The following is a 19,688-nucleotide window of genomic DNA, read 5'->3' as shown; positions in this document are numbered from 1 at the left end:
GCTCCCCCCTCTCCCTCTCGCCCGGACGCAATTCGACGACGCGCCGCACCATAGAGTCGCGTCCGGGGGGTCAGGTTAGAGGCGGGGCCGGGGGCGGGGCCAGAGCGGCGCCATGGCGGAGAGCGGCGTCGTGCGCGTGCGGCACTGCGGCTCCGCCATCTTCTGCCGGCGCGCGCCCCGGCACTGCCCCCTCTGCGGGCGCCCCCTACCGGCGGGGCTGAGCCGAGCCCCCCAGCGCCTCCCGAGCCCCCTGCGGGACACGGCCCCGCGCAGCCCCGCGCTCCTCATCACACCCACCCGAGGCACCTTCCTAAGGTACGGGCCCGACCGGACCGAACCGAACACAACAGCCCTGCGGGGGCACAGGGAGCGGCGGCTCTCAGCCTGCGGGCTCCGGCGGGGCGGGGAAACACCGCACCCGGGGGCTTGGGAGGGTCCCGGGGTGTTCGGGAGGGTCCCGGGGTGTTCGGGAGGGTCCCCAGGAGATCCGGAGGGTCCCGGGGTGTTCGGGAGGGTCCCGGGGTGTTCGAGAGAGACCCGAGGGTTCGTGAGGGTCCCCGGGATGCTCGGAAGGGTCCCCAGGGGTTCGGGAGGGTCCCCGTGGGCTTCGGAGGGACCCGAGGGCTCTGGGGTGTCGGGAGGGTCCCCGGGGGATGCTTGGGAAGTTCCCCGGGACTTGGGAAGGTTCCCGGGATGTTCGGGAGGGCGTTCGGAAGAGTCCCCGGGATGTTCGGGAGGGTCCCCCGGGTTCTCGGGGGGGTCCCCGGGATGTTCGGAAGGGCCCGGGATGTTTGGGAGGATCCCCAGGGTGTTCGGAAGGGTCCGGAATGTTCGGGAGGGTGTTCAGGAGGGTCCCCGGGATGTTCGGGAGGGTCCCCGCTCCGCACCCCCGCGGTGCCACCGGAGCCCCGTCGGTGCCGGCAGAACGAGTCCGTTTGTTCGGAACCGGCGTGTGGGTTCCGCATCCCGTCCGGCCGGGCCCATGAGCTCCCGTTTCCCTTGCAGAGGATACGACGGGAATTCGGATCTCCACGTGGGAATCACCAACAGGAAGGGTAAAGCTGCGGGGGTCTCGGAACCACCCCCTGCTCCTGAGGTCCAATCCGGTTCCGGTGAACGGCCCGGGCAGTAACACCTCCTCGGGCTGCTGCAGGGGTCACCGCGAAAGAGAATCCCATAAAAATGAAAAGTACTGGAATGTAAGGATTTGTCTGGCCAAGGCTGGGCCCCTCGTCTCGCTGCACAGGGACAGCTGCCACCTCCTCCTGGCACAGGGAAATAAATCCCTAACTCCCTGCTAATGAAAAGTCAGGAAATTTGGGCTTTTTTCTGGTTCTAAAAATACCCCTAGTGAAAAGCTAAACAAACAAAATGTTAAAAAAAAGCCACCTGACAAATCCAGTCAGGTTCTTCTAGAGAAGCCCCACCCTGCAGGATCTCACTTCAGAGGTTTCCTTCATCCACAGAGGGTCAAATCCATGGGTTTAGAAAGAAGCCTGAAGTTGCTTTTGTGATCAACAGGCACCTGGAATGGCTCTGTGGAAATGAGAAGAGGTTTTTGAGAAAACTGAAGCTTTTCCTCTGCAGCCAGTCTGCAAGGGGGTGGCAGGATGGGAGATCACTTAAAAAAAAAACAAAAAAAAACAGAAGGAAAAGAAACAAACCAAAAAAAAAAAAAGGATATGGTTGATTTCTCCAGTGGCACCTGACAATCTGTTGCTTCATTTCCAGGTGTGGTTTATCATTACAACCAGGAGGGCATCCACAGATCTGAAACTGGCTGGGAACAGTGCATTAGCATCCCACTGGTACAGCCAGACATGTTTGGGCTTCTGCAGCAGTGGGATCAGCTCCTAGAGGAATTTTCTGTGGGAGAGGCCTGGCTTCCTCACAGGTATGTTGTTTAGGAGCTGGGTGGCACAGGAGTTTTTAGTCTGGGATGGTAAGGACCCCACAAGGCTTGTGGTGCACTCAGAACCTTGCTCCTTTACAAGAGACACCTCTAAGAAACCAGTCTGAACAACCCTGTCAGGTGAAACTCCCTGACCTTGCTAAACAGCAAAAGAGGGGTTTAAATCCTAAGTTACAAACCCAGCTGCTGGAATATAAAAGCTGTAAAATCATCATTTGAGGAAAGTTTCCTTCAGCAACAAAAGAATTTTGTGTGGCAAAACAGCTCAATGAAACATTCATGCTGCTGAGTACAGAAGTAGAGAAGTCCAGGTGCAGTTTAAGAGTTATTTCTTCTACTTTTCAACAGCTTCAGGTGTATTTGTTGCTACAGGCTGACCACCCTGATGGGATTCTTGCCCAGCTTGTGTATCCAGCTGAAGAGGAGCCAGCAGTGTGCCCAGGTGGCCAAGAAGGCCAATGGCATCCTGGGCTGGCTCAGGAACAGCGTGGCCAGCAGGTCCAGGGAAGGGATTCTGCCCCTGTGCTCAGCCCTGGGGAGGCCACAGCTTGAGTCCTGTGTCCAGTTCTGGGCCCCTCAGCTCAGGAAGGAGATTGAGGTGCTGGAGCAGGTCCAGAGAAGAGCAAGGAGGCTGGGAAGGGATCCAGCACAAGTCCTGTGAGGAAGGGCTGAGGGAGCTGGGGGTGTTGAGGCTGGAGAAGAGGAGGCTCAGGGGAGACCTCATCACTCTCTACAACTCCCTGAAAGGAGGTTGGAGCCAGGGGGGGGGTTGGGCAGATATCCGTGGGACAAGAGGGCATGGACTAAAGAATTTTTTCCTAATATCCAACCCAAACCTCCCCTGGCAGAGCTCCAGCTCTGCCAGGGGAGGTTTGGGTTGGATATTAGGAAAGAATTCTTTGCAGAGAGGGTGCTCAGCCATTGGAATGGGCTGCCCAGGGAAGGGGTGGATTCTCCATCCCTGGAGATATTTCCAAAGAGCCTGGATGTGGCACTCAGTGCCATGGGCTGGGAACCACGGGGGGAGTGGAGCAAGGGTTGGACTTGATGAGCTCTGAGGTCCCTTCCAACCCAGCCCATTCTAGGATTCTATGACTTCTTTTTTGTCCCTGATAAAAACACAGCCAGGCTCATTTCCAGCTCTCCCAGCTGGTTGGTAACATTGCTTTGGAGAGTTAAATACAGCAAGATTTCCACAGATTTTGAATCAAACCTGTATGTTCCAAGGAGAATGTCCAGTTCTTTGTAGCTTTCCTTGAAGCTGATGCCTGATGATGGTGTTAAAGGTTCCACACCATGTAAAACATGAGCTGCCACACCACCCAGGCAGCTCCTCAAGGAACCCTTCAACTGCTCATCAGGGACAAAGATGGAACCAGCAGCCTGCCCAAGCTTTCCAGACTGCAGAGTTGATGAGCATGGATCCCATATTTTATATAAAAAAACCCCAGCAAATCAAAAGCAGGTTACAGCAATCCTGCCTGTGCTTGATTATGAAGTTTCAGAGGGAACCCTCTTATCCCCCTGCTACTGGGAGATGAAACTGACCTAGAACAGAATTTGTAAAGCCAACAGGATTTGTGTGATTCTTGTAGAGTTCCTTAGGCCTGAACATTATTACTAAAATTAACCTGATGTCAAAAAAGGCTTGGGAGCAGGTGGGTAAATGTGTGCATCTCTCCTGCAAGCTTTTTTTTTTGGTTTTCTTCCATCTGCCACCTCCTGACAAGTGACCTACATTTCCCCCAAACAAACCAGGGACCACTACACTGCTGAAAATTGAACATTTTGGTTTGGTTTTGTTTCTTAGGTGTTAAGTTAATGCCTCTATTTTTTTTTTTTTTTGATGGACAGGAACTGTGCTAAACTAATCCTGTAGCTCCTCTGGGTTCAGGCCAAGCCTATTTCTAATTTTCTTGATTGCTTTTCCTTTAGGGGAAGGATGGTCTGGAACAGCAGCCACAGCCAGGCCCAACAAAATTAGAAATTCCTGAGAGACACTGGGTTTGCTTGTCAGGATATAAACATGCTTCCCAAAAATTAAAGGCTAACTGGAAGACACGTGGTAATGAGAGCTGTCTAAGAGAATCTTTTGCATTATAAAAGATGCCCTGCAAAGAAGAAAGAAAAATCCCTGCTCTGCTTAATCACAGAGCCAGTTCAGGGAAGCATTTGTGTGTGTGCAGACATTGAACACACACACACTGCAGGGCAATTTGTGTTGAAATTGAATCTGTCCTTGAAAAAATACACTGATTTTTGCAGATGGGAGTGTGACTGGCACACTGTAGAGCAACTCCAGCAAGGTGTCAGTGAGAGAACTGAGCTGATTTTCAGTGAGCTTCCAAGTTAATGCCCCACACTGCAAGAAGCACACGTGGTGGCACAAAATTCACAGTGGTGCTGCAGGAAGAGGGTTCCAAGATGTTAAAAGAATTAACAATACATGGAAGACCAAAGGTTGGCAAAGCCAAATGAAGTATAAAAAATAAGAAACTCATTATTGTCAAGTCTGCAGCCTTCATTTTGTTTGTCATGCTCACAGTTTCCAGCACAGCTTGCCACAAAGAGAATCTATTTAAACAGCAGCACTAAAGGAAGGTGACAGCAGCTCTTGCAGAGTGTGAGCTTCCTTACCCCCCTCAGTAAAACATTCCTCATGCAGAGTAATTAACAGGTTGGTGCCAGCTCTTCCTAATGAGCTGTTTTTTTCCTAGGTATGAGGAGCAGGAGCACAACTGCTTCACGTTTGCACTGGGGTTCATCAACAGCATCCTGGCTGCACAAGGGAAAGAGCAGATGAGCAAGAGTGAGTTCACAGAGAAGTTTGTGATCCCACAGACCAGGAAAGCTTCCAAATACATCACTCTGCATCAGCAGCTCACAGCAAATGAGTTCTACATCGTGCCCCTTCCTGAGGAAGAAAAGGTTGCTGAAAAGGATGTGTTGCTACACTGAAACACTTACAGCAGGAAAAAGGGAGCTTTCAAACTCTTGGTTTAAGGTTTCTGATCAACTGATGTGTTTAAAACCACCATCAACGTGTTAACCTGCACCTTATGAAAGGACTGGGGGTATGAACTGCTGTATTTGGATGAAACAACACTCTACACTCTACAGAAAATTGCTGTGTGAACTCCTCACATGGAAAACTTCCCATTTACACTTCCTCCCTGCTCTCTTCTGTCAAGACATTTAATATCAGAACTCATAACTGCTTTGTAATTAAGGGGTTTACCAAATCAACTGTGCTAACTTCAGCTTTAGCAAACCAAAATCTTTTTTTTCCCCAATCACATTTGTTTCCTGATGGGTGAAAAGGAGAACTTGTGCTTGTATGCTGCTAAAATCCAAAGTCCATGACTTCATGCAGATACACAACATGCAAAGTTATTTTCCTTCAATTACTAATAAATATACCAACAAATTAATTCATCTCCCTTGCCAGATATATTTCTTTTCCAGTTCTTCTTTATGTTTTGCACATTTATTCCTCAAACCAAGACAGATGCTTTGTATTAAAATATAATAAACTACTGCCTGTATCTGTTAGGATCTGTAAGAAGCAACAGACTCCTCAGGATTTCTCTTTGAGTTTAAACTTGAGAATTTGACAAAAAAAAAGAAATTAAAAAGATCCTCCAGCAGCACCTTTTTACCTACTGCACATTCCATGTCACTGTATGGTGAGGTTCAAATTCTGCAGTCTGGAATTTTGTGCTATTTGACTTTATTCTAGCTTAAGAAAATCCATTTTTTTTTCCCTTCCTACTCATTTCTTCAAAGGAAGTTTGTTCTAATCTAGATGCAAGTCCTATTTTCTCAAAGATGGAGCAGTTATCATAAATGAGGTTTTGTCCACATCTGGTTTATACTTTTTATGCACAAACTGCATTAACCCTGCTCCCAACTGCATACACCTCCATTTTCTTCCTAAACTCCTTCCATTTTCTTGCTAAATTCTGAATTACAGCTCCTACAGCACATTCAAAACCCACAGCAGAGCAGAGAGGACCAGCCTGAAATGGGCTGTTCAGCTGCTGTAAGAGACATTCCCTCCCTCACCACCCCTAGAGCAAGGCAGAATTCCTCAGCTAGGATCTGGCTTACAAAAAAGAAGCTGTGGAATGCTGGCTGAGTCAATCAGAATCCAAAAATTGTATTTAACTGGTGAAATATAAATCAAATGGCAAGGATCAGTGCTATGGTACAAGCACCTAGTGACAGAACTACTGAAGCATGAGGTAGCCACCTGCAGCTGGGAACAAAACACCCTCCCACCTACAGCCAACACCTCTTCAGCTTGAAACAGCTCCTGAGAAATTCCCATTTTCATTTGACATCTTTCCAGTGAAAGCAGAGACCAGAAGAGCTCCCCCTTCTAGTTGTGTGGAATTTCCAGGGCATCTGAACAGGATGGTGGGTTTGGGTTTGGAGGGAGCAGTCCAAGTTGACAGAATTTTTACTGTCCTTGGCCAATTTCTTGCAACCAGGAGGCAAAGAGGCAAACCCCCTTTTACAGTGAATGAAAACAGCACAAAAAACCCAACCCAGGATGTCACTGTCCCCAGCTATAATGTGACCTCTCTCAAAACACTGGGAGGGAATAAAAATCTTACCAGGTCAGTGAAGCAAGGGAGCCTGTTGTTCAGAGACTAAGGTGCAACTGAAATGCCAGAATTTAAAGCAGAAATACTTAAACTGCAGTGTAATTGGTACTGAAACCTTCTGGCTCCACTTGAAAGGCAGCTGAACACCTGCTGGGTTGGTTGGTTTGGTTTCCAAATGTGGCTTAGCAATAGCAAACATGTCCTATGTGTAGGAACCTGCAATCTACATAATTAAGTCTTACCAGAAAGTCAGGAAACAGCAGGTGCCCAGCACTGTCCTGTGCCTCACTCACATGAAGTGCAGAGGTGTCCCCCAGGCTGTTCTACAGACATTAAGGCAAAGAGAGCTTGGGTGGCAAAGGTGCTCAGACCCCAAAATTCATGTAAATCCTTGCATGTTCTGGAAAGAGTTCCTCAAATCTGAGCAGTGCTTGTTCCAAGGTCTGGGCACCTAACAGCAAGTGTTACAATGCTCACTATTGCTCACTATTGCCACAACCTGATCTCTCCCCAAATCTTAAGTGTGTGCAGCTTCATCCAGGCTATGAACTCAGGTTTTGGTGGAAGAATACTGGTATCCCATAGGTTATGTGACTCACTGTAATTACTGCTGGCCTTTAACTGGTTTTAGCTAGTCAAAAACTAGCAGTAAACTTGAGGCCCCTCGAGTTTAAGTCCTTATTTCTGAAGAAATGTAGGACTCCACAAAGTTAGCTTCCCAATTCCCAAGTTCAGCTCTGAAGAATCTGTGAGGTATTCCCAGAAAACTGTGATCCCTCAGTGCTTTGGCTTTCAAGCAGCCCCTCAGGACTGCCTGTCATCTGCATCTGTCACAGTATGAAGAACACCACTACTAGTCACTGCTCTCTAGCTACCACTCAAAGTTTTGAGGCAACAAACAAATATTTGAAGTTGGGGAACAGCTTTAATCCTCCCCCCCTTTTTATGCATTATTGTAGTTTAATTGTTTTTCAACACACCATTCTCTCCAGTCAGCAGGATATCCCTCATTTTAAATGGCATTTTGTACATACCAAGTGAATATGCTGACAGAAACTGTTCTCAGGCAATGGTTCATCATGAGAAGATCAGGTGGAACCCCAAGATGAAGTTCTGAGACAAGGAAGCTTTTCCCATGCAGTCAGCTAAAACTCCTCTTGCTCGCTGCGTTCTCGGGAAGAAACCCAACGATTCACAATCAGCTCCTGAAAGCAACACCAGCACTCCTGGAGTAACAACCACCACAGGTTGGGTTGTTACAGTGAGGGAGGGGGACTAAGCCTTCAGCACACTGATGTGTGCTGTCTGACTGCTGAGGAATTCAAGTAGATGATGAGGTTTGTTCCCAGCCATCTGGCCGCTCGCACGTTTTTCTTCCCTCATTTTAAAATACACATTAACCTTCCAGGCTCTCACATGAACAGTAGCACCAACACTGACATTTAGAAGATCTGAAGTCTTTAAACACTCTGTAATGCACTTTTCATGCCTTGGGGCACAAAGGAACTGTAGTTTTTTTACTGGAGTTTTGCATGCAAAAAGCAAGGCATGGTACAGAGCAAGCAACAGTTCCAGAGGCTCTTACAGTCCAGCTGCCCCAAAGCAAAACCACAGAAACAAGAGAGAAAAGTAACTACTCACCTGAACCTTAATTCTTTTCATACATTCTGGTGTTGCCATCTCTTCTTCAGTCATGTCAGATGGTCTAATCAAATAGCAAAGCATCAGTTCCTGTTGGTAAACAAGAAAAAAAGTGAATTTCAACGGATTGCTTTCTACACAAGTTTTAGAGGGCTCAGAAATGCAGACAGCAAGTTTCCTGTGTCTTCTGCAAACCAAGTTGGGGAGGGCTGTAAAATTATCTCATTTTCCTTATCAAAGCATAATAGTGCTGTCAGATAAATTAGAATTTTAACACAGCACCTGAGCACCATGGCTCTGAGTGCAGAAACACCGCGTGTGAGGAGGATCTACCACAGAGAAAAACCTTGGGAAGCTTCCAGTTTCATTGCTCAAAAGAAAACCCCAGTAGAGAGCTTTAAAAACAGAAGTGCCACACAGAAGTGTCCACTGGGGCTTTTTTCTCTCTTTTTAACATTTTTACAGGCAACAGAACTTGAATCAGATTCTTCCAGAATTCACCTGGATATCAACAAAAGAAACTTGTTTGCTTACTGACAACTCAACCTGTTCTTCAGCACACCAGAAACAGAAGGATTCTTTTTCCAGCCTCACTCCAACTCCCTGTGCTCTGGAACTGTACATTTATCATTTTAAAGCTCCTTGAAAACCAGCATTTTATTCTTACCTTAGAAGCATTGGCAGTTGTTCTGTTCAGCCCAGCCAAGGACTTCCAGCTGAGTGGTCTGCGAAGAGAACCTTCAAAATTATCATCAACTAATTCAGCAAGGACAGAGTAACTGGGAAACAAAGCAGATAAGGCAATTCACAGAAAGAAAATCACCACCTTAGGAAGGTCAGGAAACTTAAAAATTAGAACCTAAAAATTGGAGGTGAACAATATGTCAGCATGCAGTAAGCAAGGTGGGAAACTTAAGTCTCTTTCTACTAAGCAAAGAGCAGAAAAGATGATGTTGTAAATAAGCTTGTGGGCACTTTCCCTCCCCACTGATGGTGGCAGCATTCTCTTATTAATGCCTGACATTTATAACCAACTTCTTATTTTTAAGTTCAATCTGCCTAGCTAGCAAATAAAGACAATTATTGTCCCTTAAAAGTTTTCCCAAATTGCATAAATCATCTATACCACATATTTTTAAAAGTCAGTATAACTAAATCAAATTATTTTCCTGAGTGCATTCATTATGAGTGCTAAATGTGCCCACTGCAGCTTTTGATGTGTTACTGGTGCTATGTGAATGCAGTGAAATTGTGCTATTTAGTATCTCTGATAAAAGAAATTTTGCCTTCCCAATATGAACACATCTGGCAAAAAGAGTGAATAGGTGCTTAACCAGTGAAGATACTGAACTTGTGAAGGAGAAATTTACTGATTTGAAACTATGAAATCAGACAGAAACACAAGCTTCAAACCTTGCATGATAGAAGGGGGGGCCTTTTCGGTACAGCACTGAAATGAAAGAGAAATATCTTAGTCAGATCACCACAGCTTCCATCTGAGTTTCATACTCAGGACCATAAATATTTTTTTCAAATATTGTCTAAGTTTTAATTCCACGGTCAAAACTTCAGCAAAACTTCTGAATTTTGCTCAGAATTAATTTGTCCCAGCAAGTGGAGAGAGGGAAGAGACAAAACCCCTTGGAAGCTGCAGGGTGACCCAGGGCAGGGAAATGGGAGGCAAAAGCTGAAGAAGAAAAGCTGAAGAAGAAGAAAAGCTGAAGAAGAAGAAGAAGAAAAGCTGAAGAAGAAGAAGAAGAAAAGCTGAAGAAGAAGAAGAAGAAAAGCTGAAGAAGAAGAAGAAGAAAAGCTGAAGAAGAAGAAGAAGAAAAGCTGAAGAAGAAGAAGAAGAAAAGCTGAAGAAGAAGAAGAAGAAAAGCTGAAGAAGAAGAAGAAGAAAAGCTGAAGAAGAAGAAGAAGAAAAGCTGAAGAAGAAGAAGAAGAAAAGCTGAAGAAGAAGAAGAAGAAAAGCTGAAGAAGAAGAAGAAGAAAAGCTGAAGAAGAAGAAGAAGAAAAGCTGAAGAAGAAGAAGAAGAAAAGCTGAAGAAGAAGAAGAAGAAGAAAAGCTGAAGAAGAAGAAGAAGAAGAAAAGCTGAAGAAGAAGAAGAAGAAGAAAAGCTGAAGAAGAAGAAGAAGAAAAGCTGAAGAAGAAGAAGAAGAAAAGCTGAAGAAGAAGAAAAGCTGAAGAAGAAGAAAAGCTGAAGAAGAAGAAAAGCTGAAGAAGAAGAAAAGCTGAAGAAGAAGAAAAGCTGAAGAAGAAGAAAAGCTGAAGAAGAAGAAAAGCTGAAGAAGAAGAAAAGCTGAAGAAGAAGAAAAGCTGAAGAAGAAGAAAAGCTGAAGAAGAAGAAAAGCTGAAGAAGAAGAAAAGCTGAAGAAGAAAAGCTGAAGAAGAAAAGCTGAAGAAGAAGAAAAGCTGAAGAAGAAGAAAAGCTGAAGAAAAGCTGAAGAAGAAAAGCTGAAGAAGAAGAAAAGCTGAAGAAGAAGAAAAGCTGAAGAAGAAGAAAAGCTGAAGAAGAAGAAAAGCTGAAGAAGAAGAAAAGCTGAAGAAGAAGAAAAGCTGAAGAAGAAGAAAAGCTGAAGAAGAAGAAAAGCTGAAGAAGAAGAAAAGCTGAAGAAGAAGAAAAGCTGAAGAAGAAGAAAAGCTGAAGAAGAAGAAAAGCTGAAGAAGAAGAAAAGCTGAAGAAGAAGAAAAGCTGAAGAAGAAGAAAAGCTGAAGAAGAAGAAAAGCTGAAGAAGGAGAAAAGCTGAAGAAGGAGAAAAGCTGAAGAAGAAAAGCTGAAGAAGAAAAGCTGAAGAAGAAAAGCTGAAGAAGAAAAGCTGAAGAAGAAAAGCTGAAGAAGAAAAGCTGAAGAAGAAAAGCTGAAGAAGAAAAGCTGAAGAAGAAAAGCTGAAGAAGAAAAGCTGAAGGAGAAAAGCTGAAGGAGAAAAAGCTAAAGAGAAAAAAGCTAAAGAAAAAAGCTAAAGAAAAAAGCTAAAGAAAAAAGCTAAAGAAAAAAGCTAAAGAAAAAAGCTAAAGAAAAAAGCTAAAGAAAAAAGCTAAAGAAAAAAGCTAAAGAAAAAAGCTAAAGAAAAAAGCTAAAGAAAAAAGCTAAAGAAAAAAGCTAAAGAAAAAAGCTAAAGAAAAAAGCTAAAGAAAAAAAGCTAAAGAAAAAAGCTAAAGAAAAAAAGCTAAAGAAAAAAAGATAAAGAAAAAAAGATGAAGAAGATAAAGAAGAAAGGACACTTAGCAGTTGCTGGGGGAAGATGTTTAAGACAGACTTTTTCCTGAAACAGACTCCAGCTTTTAGCACTGTGTTCACAACAGGAGTTGAGCCACTGGAGGACAAGATCACAATAAGCCACTGAATTTCTGTTCCAAGCAAGCATTTTCCTCAAGTTCTAGGAGAGGCATGGAGCACAAGTTATTCCATACCTCCCACCAGACTCCCTGGAAGTTCCTTCTTTAGGCAAGGGTACACAAGACTCACTGCAGCCTGACTGAGCTAAATGGTTGCATTTCCTTTCTCCTCTTTGCCATGAGCTTGTAAGCAGGGACTTTTGGAACAGCTTTTCTTACACTTGCTAGCACAGAGCCTGCCAGGAAAAGGATGAGCAGCACTTTATTCCAGTGAAAACCATGATTTGCAAGTTATCCATTATGAACAACTGCAGTAATTTCAACCCCAAGAAGGTGCTGCCAAGGAACAAGAAGCTGGAGGAGCTCAGGAGTGAGGCAGAACTGCTTGCCTTAAGCTACCCCCCTGCCTTTGTCTGCCACAAACCCAGAGGCAGTGATCTGCTAAACAAATAATTGAGGGCAGAACACAACTGAACAGAGAAGAAAGAAGCATCAATTTCACACATTCATCAGGTGATCAATACCAAAATCCTGTCTACAACCCAGGGCACTAAGAACAGTGATGATGAATTCAGCCAAGCCCTACACAAAGGCTGCCTCACCACAGCCTCAAAAGACTCAAATACACAACCCTCCAGATTATAAAATGGTGTCAGCAGCACTAAAACCCCTGCTGGTTTGTGTGTATCCACTGACAGATCTCCCTTTCTACACATTTTCCTGTAGCAACAGGCATTACTGTACTGTTTCTGTTTATGTGAGCTCAATTAAGTTCTGGAATGACCCAGCAAGGCCTTATGGACACTACCAGTTATTTCTGTAAGATGAAAAACCCTACCACTAACAAAAAAGTGCCTTTCCCCTTCTCCTCCCCAAAAATGCTCATACAGATGAAGAGTCTTAGCAGTAAATTCAGCAGAAGCCCTGCTTCCATTGACTGGGATGAAAAAGAAGCTGCAGGGAGGTTGATGTGAACTGGGATGCAGCCCTGCTGTTCCAGGGACTGTTTGTTAACACTGCCACAGAAGGGAGAGAAAAACTTGGGAATTCCAGTGCAATCCTGTATTAATTAATAGCCTCATGAAGCAAAACCAGAGGCCTCCTCAGCTACTGCAGATGGAAACATCCTACTCCCCTCATTCCATCCCAAACTGCCAATTGTTCCCTGTTTTTGGAGGAAGGTACTCACAGAAATCAGTCCCATACTTCAGTCCAACCTTGGGGACCCAGCCCTTGCTGCGGAAGTAGTGATAGGCCATGTAAGTGGTTTTAAAGTTGGGTTTCACTTCACTGAAAAACTCCCACAGCTTCAAAATTGTCAGGGGCTCCTAAAAATCACAACCAAAGGTGGCCACATTCACACCACAGCAGACACAGGATGCTGGGTGTAGTACAGCATGACAGCCAAACAGCAAATACCACGGGTTCCTGCAGAGCCTGCAGTCCCTAAATAGGAAGGCAGCAACCTGCTGCTCCACTTCATGTGGGGTTTTTTTTTTTTTAGCATTTCACATTTGGTCCCATAATGCTCTTGTTTGAATGAAAAGCTGGTAAATCTTAAAACTAGAAGCACAGGTTTCAATTATTTTGTCATTACATTACCAGTAGCTTGATAGAGTTGTAGGTGAATGATTAAAAAACTCTGAGGAACTTTCCTGTTTCAAGAAAGACAGAGTATTCACCATATTATGCCTCTCATGCTTATTTCCCCCCTATTTCCTGCATAAGTTACATGAATAACCTTTCCTGGAGACAGACAGTGCTTAGCTGTATTTGCCTTGGCAAACCAAATTTTCAGACCAATATTTCATAAACAGAACTATCAACTACTTGTAAGAAAAACTTGCTAATTACTCTGTTTGCTATTTCCTCCTTCAGAATGAACAACATAAAATACTGCCATGGTCAATAACAATTTCAGACCAAAACATATCCAAATTAAGGGGAAACCCCAGTAACCCAAAATTAATCAAATCACTTACCTCACCATAATAAATACTTAAACACCCCAGAGCATACACCAAGAAAAAAGCCTGAAAAAACAAACAGAATAAGTTCAGCTGGTAGCTAGATTCTTCCTGTAGTTTATATTCCATGCAAGAACAAAGACTCAAATTAATCTCACACAAGAATCCTAATGTCATAAAGACAGACAAGCTTCCTGGAGGTTTCCTTTGAGATCTGTCTTCATGATCTTTGTTTTTCCACAGACACAGCACTCAAAAAAAAAATCTGTGCATGTGTTGTAGACTCCTGAAGGCACTGAGTTCAAACTAACACACAGGAAGCAGCACAGCTGAAGCAGGATTTATAGAAATGCTACAAGCCTGGTATTTCTAAATCCACTGGTTTAATTGTCAGTGGGATTATTCATTTAAAGGGAATGGAGTTGGGTCCTTCATATTTTTTTAAACCACATTATGTTTTTATTGGAAGTTATTAAAAATAAGCTTAATGACTGAAACAATCCAACTACTCAGGAGACCCCGGAGACCCCTGTACTTCAGAAATGGGTATTAAATTAAATTGTAACACAGATTAATGTTTGCTTTTCAGATTAAAAGTAAAGCCACCTGAACTGTGCTTGAAACTTACCTCTTCCAAGCTGAGTTGTAAATATTCAAAAATCCTAAAGGGATTTTTCCTGCAGACCAGTTTTTCCTTCTTGACAAGCTACAAGAAAAATTTCCTGTGTTACTCCAACCTTAAACTGGAAAGAAGTCTGAATTCTGAAAACAGCAGTGATTGTGTAATTTTGCTACAAGATTAGGGACACTCTTTCTCCTTACATTTCCCTGTGCAGGAGCAGAGTCATCTCCAGGACAGAAGCTGCCTTCTTCTTCCTCTTGCACCAGCACATATTCTGCAGCACACTCTCTTGACTTGCTCATGTCACCAGATCTTGGCTCAGTGCTCTCCTCCACCTTGCTGCCATGATGCACAGGCTTCTGGCAAGCCCCTGCAGCACCCTCTTTCACCTCACCTTGCTCCTCTTCTTTCAAGCCACACCTGGCCACAGGACCAGACTCTGGGTCTCCTTCCAAACGGGCTCTCTTGGAGCCCTGGTTCTGATTTTCAGGCCTTGGAGCTACCACATTTCCACTCTCTGTAGCAGACTGTCTGGGAAATTCTGTATTTTCTGTGTTTGGGGCCATCCTGTTGCAGCTATTACTGGTTTGTTCTGCTCTGTCCTCTTCCAAAACTGGTGGCTCGAGAGGCTTTGTGTAATTTTCAAGAATTCTGGTTACTGAGCAGTCATCAAGTCCTTGCTGTTGCAAAACACTTTTAGCCCACTGAACATGATACTGGTACCTAGCAAGCAAGCAAAATAAATGAGAAACCCAGCAGGTTGCTTCCTTTAGTTAGCATCTTAAAAAAAAGCATCTTAGAAAAACAAGATTCAGCACAACTCACACAATAAATCTGCAAAATGCAACCTGCACAGTGCAGGAGGACTCCAGGAAGCTGCAGGTGACCTTGCTGAACATCAAGATTCTGCCAAGATTTGGCTTGGTTTTGCCCTTCAGATTTCTGCCCCTCAGCCAAGAGCCATGCACTGAGGGTTGCTGCTACACCATTTCAAGAAAAAAGAAGTTCACCAGGCAAAAAACCCTCTTTTCTCCCACTGAAGATTGAATTGCAAGCAAAACCACCTTGGTATCAGAGCTTGCACTATGAAAACCTGCAAGAAGGCTTTGCATATAGAGCTCTCATTTTATCTATTATACAGCTATTATATTATCTATTTATTTATTATTTATTTATAATTATTTATTATTTATAATTATATATATTATTATATATAATATTATATATTTTATTTATAATTATATAATTTATATTATATTTATAATATTATATTTATAATAATTTATTATTTATTTATAATTATATATTATCTATTATACAGCTATTATCTATATACAGCTATATTATCTATTATACAGCTAACTGCTGAGAATTGTCTCTTCAAAACTCTGTTTTATGCAAAAAAATCAGCATAAACATCTTCACCTTAAACCACCTTGGGTTTTAACCAAAACCAACAGATCTCTGAAAAGTAACAATAATCCCATCAGGCAGACAGCAGCTGAGAGCTGCAAATATTTCTGATATTTTGCAATTATTTTAATTTTTAGTGCCCCTTCAATTATTTCTCCTTGGTAGGCAACATTAATATGCAGCAGAAGACACTACTGCTCATTCCATGAAAGCTACAGGTGAGTAGCACACTGTGTCCTTACTCACAGCCAGACAACTCCAGTGCAATAATCTGGATGTCCCAACCCAAAATCCTAGCACAGCAATTACAGACCAGGTAATAAAGAACTGCAAAAACAATTAAATGCAAATTTCATCTGTCAACACAAAACCTGAGTCCTTCTGAAGTTTCCTAATCAAGCTACATTAATTCAGTGTTGTATTTTTTGTTTTAAATTATTTGTTTTAAAAAAAATGGACTCCTCTTCATCCTATGAGTTCATTGCCATATTTGCACTCAGACTGAGACAGACCCTGATGCACCTTCTGCAGCAATTTGTGACACTCAAGTGATGCTCAAGCTGTATTTACTGGCACAAAAAGCAGCCTCATAGTGACAAGTGTTTTTGCAAATAGTAGTAACAAGCAGCAGCAGTAATATTGCTCCTTGTCTTACCTAAAATTGAGGACTGAAGGAGCATAATTTTGAAATTTAAATTAAATTTTTTAGAGTTATCAGAAGATGAAAGCAAACAGAGTAACTAAATTTCACACTCTCACAGGTAGCTCATATACCACTCAAGTGGAATAAATGTTTATAAAAAATCAAACTGCTTTGCTAAATGTAAAACTAACAGTATAAATTAAGACTATAAAAAATAATGATGTGCTATACAAGAGCTGCTTTAGCCCATACAGTAATTCAACCAGGAAATGGGAAAACTTCCCTTTCTTTTCATCACCTGAGAAACAAGTTTATTATGCTTGATATTATTATGAGTTAATTATCCATATTACTTACTATGCATGCACTCAATCTTGGCTTCTATTCAGCAATTAATACCTGCAAGCTTACATTAAAAACCATGCTGAATATCACCTACTCTAGTTTTACTAAGGTGATTTACAAATTAAATAGAAACAAGTAATTGGCACTTACACAAACAACAATCTGAAAACCAGCAAGATAAAATAGAAAAGAATCTGTTTTAGGAAAAAAACAAGAATAAATTAATGTAAATTAACTTACTTTTTGGAAGAGATTATAGGCATGTTCATGTTAGCACCTGTATAAAGAGAAATCATACATTGTTTCAGCCATATAAAGATGTTTTCATGTGATTGTGATGTGATATAATTAATCCCAGTCTGAATACTCTGTGCCACTGTGGCCCCATTTGGATTCAAGATGGACACAGAACTAAGAAAGGGAGAGAGATCACAGCCTGCACCAGAGGAACAAATAAATGCACTGTTGTTCTCTAACCCACAAAAAGGTGATGAAAGAGGATGATAAAATCCAGTGATGACTGCTGAGACCTCACTGTCATGGAGTGACAGTATTTCTACAACACAACCAAGAGCAGCCCTCTAACCAGTTTAAAAAATTCACATATCCTTGCCTCACAATTTCATGGACATGGAAGAGTGCTGTGGGTACAAAGAGGCCCAGCTTACCTTGCCACTTAGCAACCAGGGAAGGATCTGAGATGCTGTATACTGGTCGACTTCTGGAAAGGATACCTTTGCCAAAATAGCCCTTCAAAGAAGAGGAAAAAATCTTGTTAGGATCAGGAAAAAATTAACTTCTTTCCAAATATAAAATGTTCCAAAAATCAGCTTAAAAAATAAGTGACATTCTGCAGCATTTAAGCTTGTTGCTTGGCCTCTGATAATTAATTCCATATTAAACACCTGCACTCAAGTGGATGGTTCTGTTTTTTTTCCTCTATTCTAAGAATTTCTCAGGCAACATCTCCAAGCAGATTTTTGAAAGATTTAGAAGAAAGCACCTGTGCATTAATGCTGTTAAAATGCACAGTATATAAAGCTACTGCATAACAATGGTGGTGAAATGGTACTCAAAACATAACAGACTCAATGCAGCTTATTGTGCCCAGGAAGAAATTAAAAAAAAAAAAATATTTAAAAACTAACTCTGAAGTTAAAAGACTTATACAATTTATAATTCTACATGTCTACAATTTATAAAACATTAATGTCCCAGCTTCCTGAGCTTTAAAAAGCTAGCAAATCCTCTTGTAGGGTTGCAAAGAATGTTGAAAGGAGAAATAAACATGACAGCTTTGCAGCTGTTCCTTAGCTCATGCCATCACTTCATTCCAAAATGCATTTGCTGGGATAGGAATGAAACTCTTTCCACATTTGATACAGAACATACATTTTGAAATAATTTCTGGAGAGAAGGAGAAGTACTGTGAGTTAGGGGAGAAGGAAAGCACGAGGGCAGTCAGATTTTTAGCAAGTATTTATGCTTTACCTATGTTTAAAACACTAAAAATCCTGTGCAAGCAGGGTAGGGCACCTTGTTATAAAGCTGCTCAATGTCTTCAGGGTTCCTGACAAGAACGTGGTTGTTGAGGATCTCAGCCTGGCACATTCTGAAGTCCTTCCCACCCACATCCACGGGGAAGGGAGCCACGTAGGTCTCAAAAACTCTTCTTTTCCTTCTCGGGGGATGAAAAACTGCTTCTGCCATTTCTTTATTTCACTGTTTCCTCCTTAAAAAGCAGACAACAAAGCCTGTTAAAGTTTAAAGTTTACCCATTTCCACACGTTTCAGCAGCATTCCCTTCCCAACAGGAGAACCAGCAGCAAATCCTGCTGCAACTAAACCCAAGTTTAGCTCTGGACCTGACACCAGACAAACATCAGCAGCAATTTGCTGGTGTTACCCGATTTTAATCACTTTTCTCTGGGGCACTGCATTTTCCCTGAAGAGCCGAGGGGAAGGAGCTTCCAGCCCTAAGTTTAGTCCGGAAATTTCTGCTTTTTTCGTGTTTCAAGAACGAAGCAGGAGAACGGGAACAGCAGAAACCACAGCGCACGAGTGCCGAAATCTAAACCGCTCCGAATACTCATGGGAAGAGGTTCTGAGGCAGGAGCAGCGGTTTGGGAGGTTCCGGACCCTTTCAGAGGGCGATGGGCCCCGGTGACACCGCCAGACACACACCGGGCCGGGCAGAACAACCCCGAACCCCACGGATACAGCTCGGCAGCGGACCGGCCATCGGCACAGCCCTTCCTGATGGCCTGCCACACACTCGGCCCTCACAGGGGGCCAGGGGATGACCGAACCGCCGCAGGGATGACCGAACCGCCGCCGGGATGACCGAACCGCCGCCGGGATGACCGAACCGCCCGCCCGGAAGCCGCGCAAGGAGGAGGGGGCCGGGACCAGGCCGGCTCTGCACGCCCACCCACGTAGCCCCAGCCCAGCCCCGGTGCCGGGGAGAGGAACGGAATAGCCCGGTGTGGTGCCAGCGGCCGGACCGGACCGACCCGCTCTCCCGTCGCCATAACGACCCCGCGCCTCACGCACCCGTCACCCCCTCATGAGGAGTCCCGCGCCGCCAGGCCCCGCCCCCGGGGAGAGGCGGCCGCGCGTGCGCAGGGCGGGAGGGGGCTCCGCCCATTCCGGTGGTGAGGGGACCCCGGGAGGCGGGAAGGGAGCTGAGGGGAGAGGGAAAGGGAAAGGGAATAGAGCTGAGGGGAGAGGAAAAGGGAAAGGGAATAGAGCTGAGGGGAGAGGGAATGGAGCTGAGGGAAAAGGAGAGGGAATGGAGCTGAGGGGAGAGGGAAAGGGAGAGGAAATGGAGCTGAGGGGAAGAGAGAGGGAATGGAGCTGAGGGGAGAGGGAATGGAGCTGATGGAAGAGGGAAAGGGAATGGAGCTGAGGGGAGAGGGAATGGAGCTGAGGGGAGAGGGAAAGGGAACAGAGCTGAGGGGAGAGGGAATGGAGCTGAGGGAAAAGGAGAGGGAATGGAGCTGAGGGGAGAGGGAAAGGGAATAGAGGGGAGAGGGAAAGGGAATGGAGCTGAGGGGAGAGGGAATGGAGTTGAGGGAAGAGGGAAAGGGAATGGAGCTGAGGGGAGAGGGAAAGGGAGAGGGAATGGAGCTGAGGGGAAGAGAGAGGGAATGGAGCTGAGGGGAGAGGGAAAGGGAGAGGGAATGGAGCTGAGGGGAA

The 19,688-nt window shown here is 44.1% G+C and overlaps 2 protein-coding genes across 8 annotated transcripts; one reads left to right on the top strand and one right to left on the bottom strand.

The window, feature by feature from the left end:
* The first annotated feature begins 3 nt into the window (after positions 1-3).
* On the top strand, positions 4-5,481 carry MKRN2OS (MKRN2 opposite strand). Its single transcript, XM_071755477.1, has 4 exons — positions 4-315; positions 1,006-1,055; positions 1,732-1,894; positions 4,630-5,481. Exons 1-4 carry the CDS (start codon positions 113-115, stop codon positions 4,868-4,870), a joined length of 657 nt encoding a protein of 218 aa, XP_071611578.1. The 5' UTR covers positions 4-112; the 3' UTR covers positions 4,871-5,481.
* A 1,944-nt stretch (positions 5,482-7,425) lies between these two features.
* Positions 7,426-19,222, bottom strand: TSEN2 (tRNA splicing endonuclease subunit 2). 7 transcript variants are annotated; one of them, XM_071755458.1, is made up of 12 exons: positions 19,044-19,222; positions 18,027-18,222; positions 17,159-17,240; positions 16,731-16,767; positions 14,290-14,812; positions 14,096-14,173; positions 13,483-13,533; positions 12,690-12,828; positions 11,631-11,736; positions 8,831-8,942; positions 8,164-8,253; positions 7,426-7,727 (listed from the first exon to the last, which is right to left on the bottom strand). In XM_071755458.1, exons 2-12 carry the CDS (start codon positions 18,198-18,200, stop codon positions 7,668-7,670), a joined length of 1,452 nt encoding a protein of 483 aa, XP_071611559.1. In that variant the 5' UTR covers positions 18,201-18,222; positions 19,044-19,222; the 3' UTR covers positions 7,426-7,667. The 7 variants fall into 7 exon arrangements, 5 of the variants coding, with proteins under 5 accessions (XP_071611559.1, XP_071611561.1, XP_071611563.1 ...); XM_071755460.1 differs by lacking the exon at positions 11,631-11,736 and adding an exon at positions 9,577-9,613 and having other exon boundaries at positions 19,044-19,220; XM_071755462.1 differs by lacking the exon at positions 11,631-11,736 and adding an exon at positions 9,577-9,613 and having other exon boundaries at positions 17,982-18,222; positions 19,044-19,219.
* Between the last annotated feature and the right edge of the window lie 466 nt (positions 19,223-19,688).

This window comes from Heliangelus exortis, chromosome 12 (genome assembly GCF_036169615.1).
Source record: "Heliangelus exortis chromosome 12, bHelExo1.hap1, whole genome shotgun sequence".
Taxonomy (NCBI): domain Eukaryota; kingdom Metazoa; phylum Chordata; class Aves; order Apodiformes; family Trochilidae; genus Heliangelus; species Heliangelus exortis.
Note: the sequence above shows the minus strand (reverse complement) of the source record. Positions and strands in the feature narration are given on the sequence as shown.

Bases quoted from the DNA above. Each gene is read 5' to 3' on its own strand.
- TSEN2 (XM_071755458.1), bottom strand. From the start codon at position 18,200: ATGGCAGAAGCAGTTTTTCATCCCCCGAGAAGGAAAAGAAGAGTTTTT. The intron at 8,943-11,630 runs GTGAGTCTTGTG...TTTGTTTCCCAG, and splicing joins TTTAGCTCAGTCAGGCTGCA to TTACTCTGTCCTTGCTGAAT. The intron at 8,254-8,830 runs GTAAGAATAAAA...GTTTACCAACAG, and splicing joins CAACTGCCAATGCTTCTAAG to GAACTGATGCTTTGCTATTT.
- MKRN2OS (XM_071755477.1), top strand. From the start codon at position 113: ATGGCGGAGAGCGGCGTCGTGCGCGTGCGGCACTGCGGCTCCGCCATC. The intron at 316-1,005 runs GTACGGGCCCGA...TTTCCCTTGCAG, and splicing joins ACCCGAGGCACCTTCCTAAG to AGGATACGACGGGAATTCGG. The intron at 1,056-1,731 runs GTAAAGCTGCGG...CTTCATTTCCAG, and splicing joins GGGAATCACCAACAGGAAGG to GTGTGGTTTATCATTACAAC.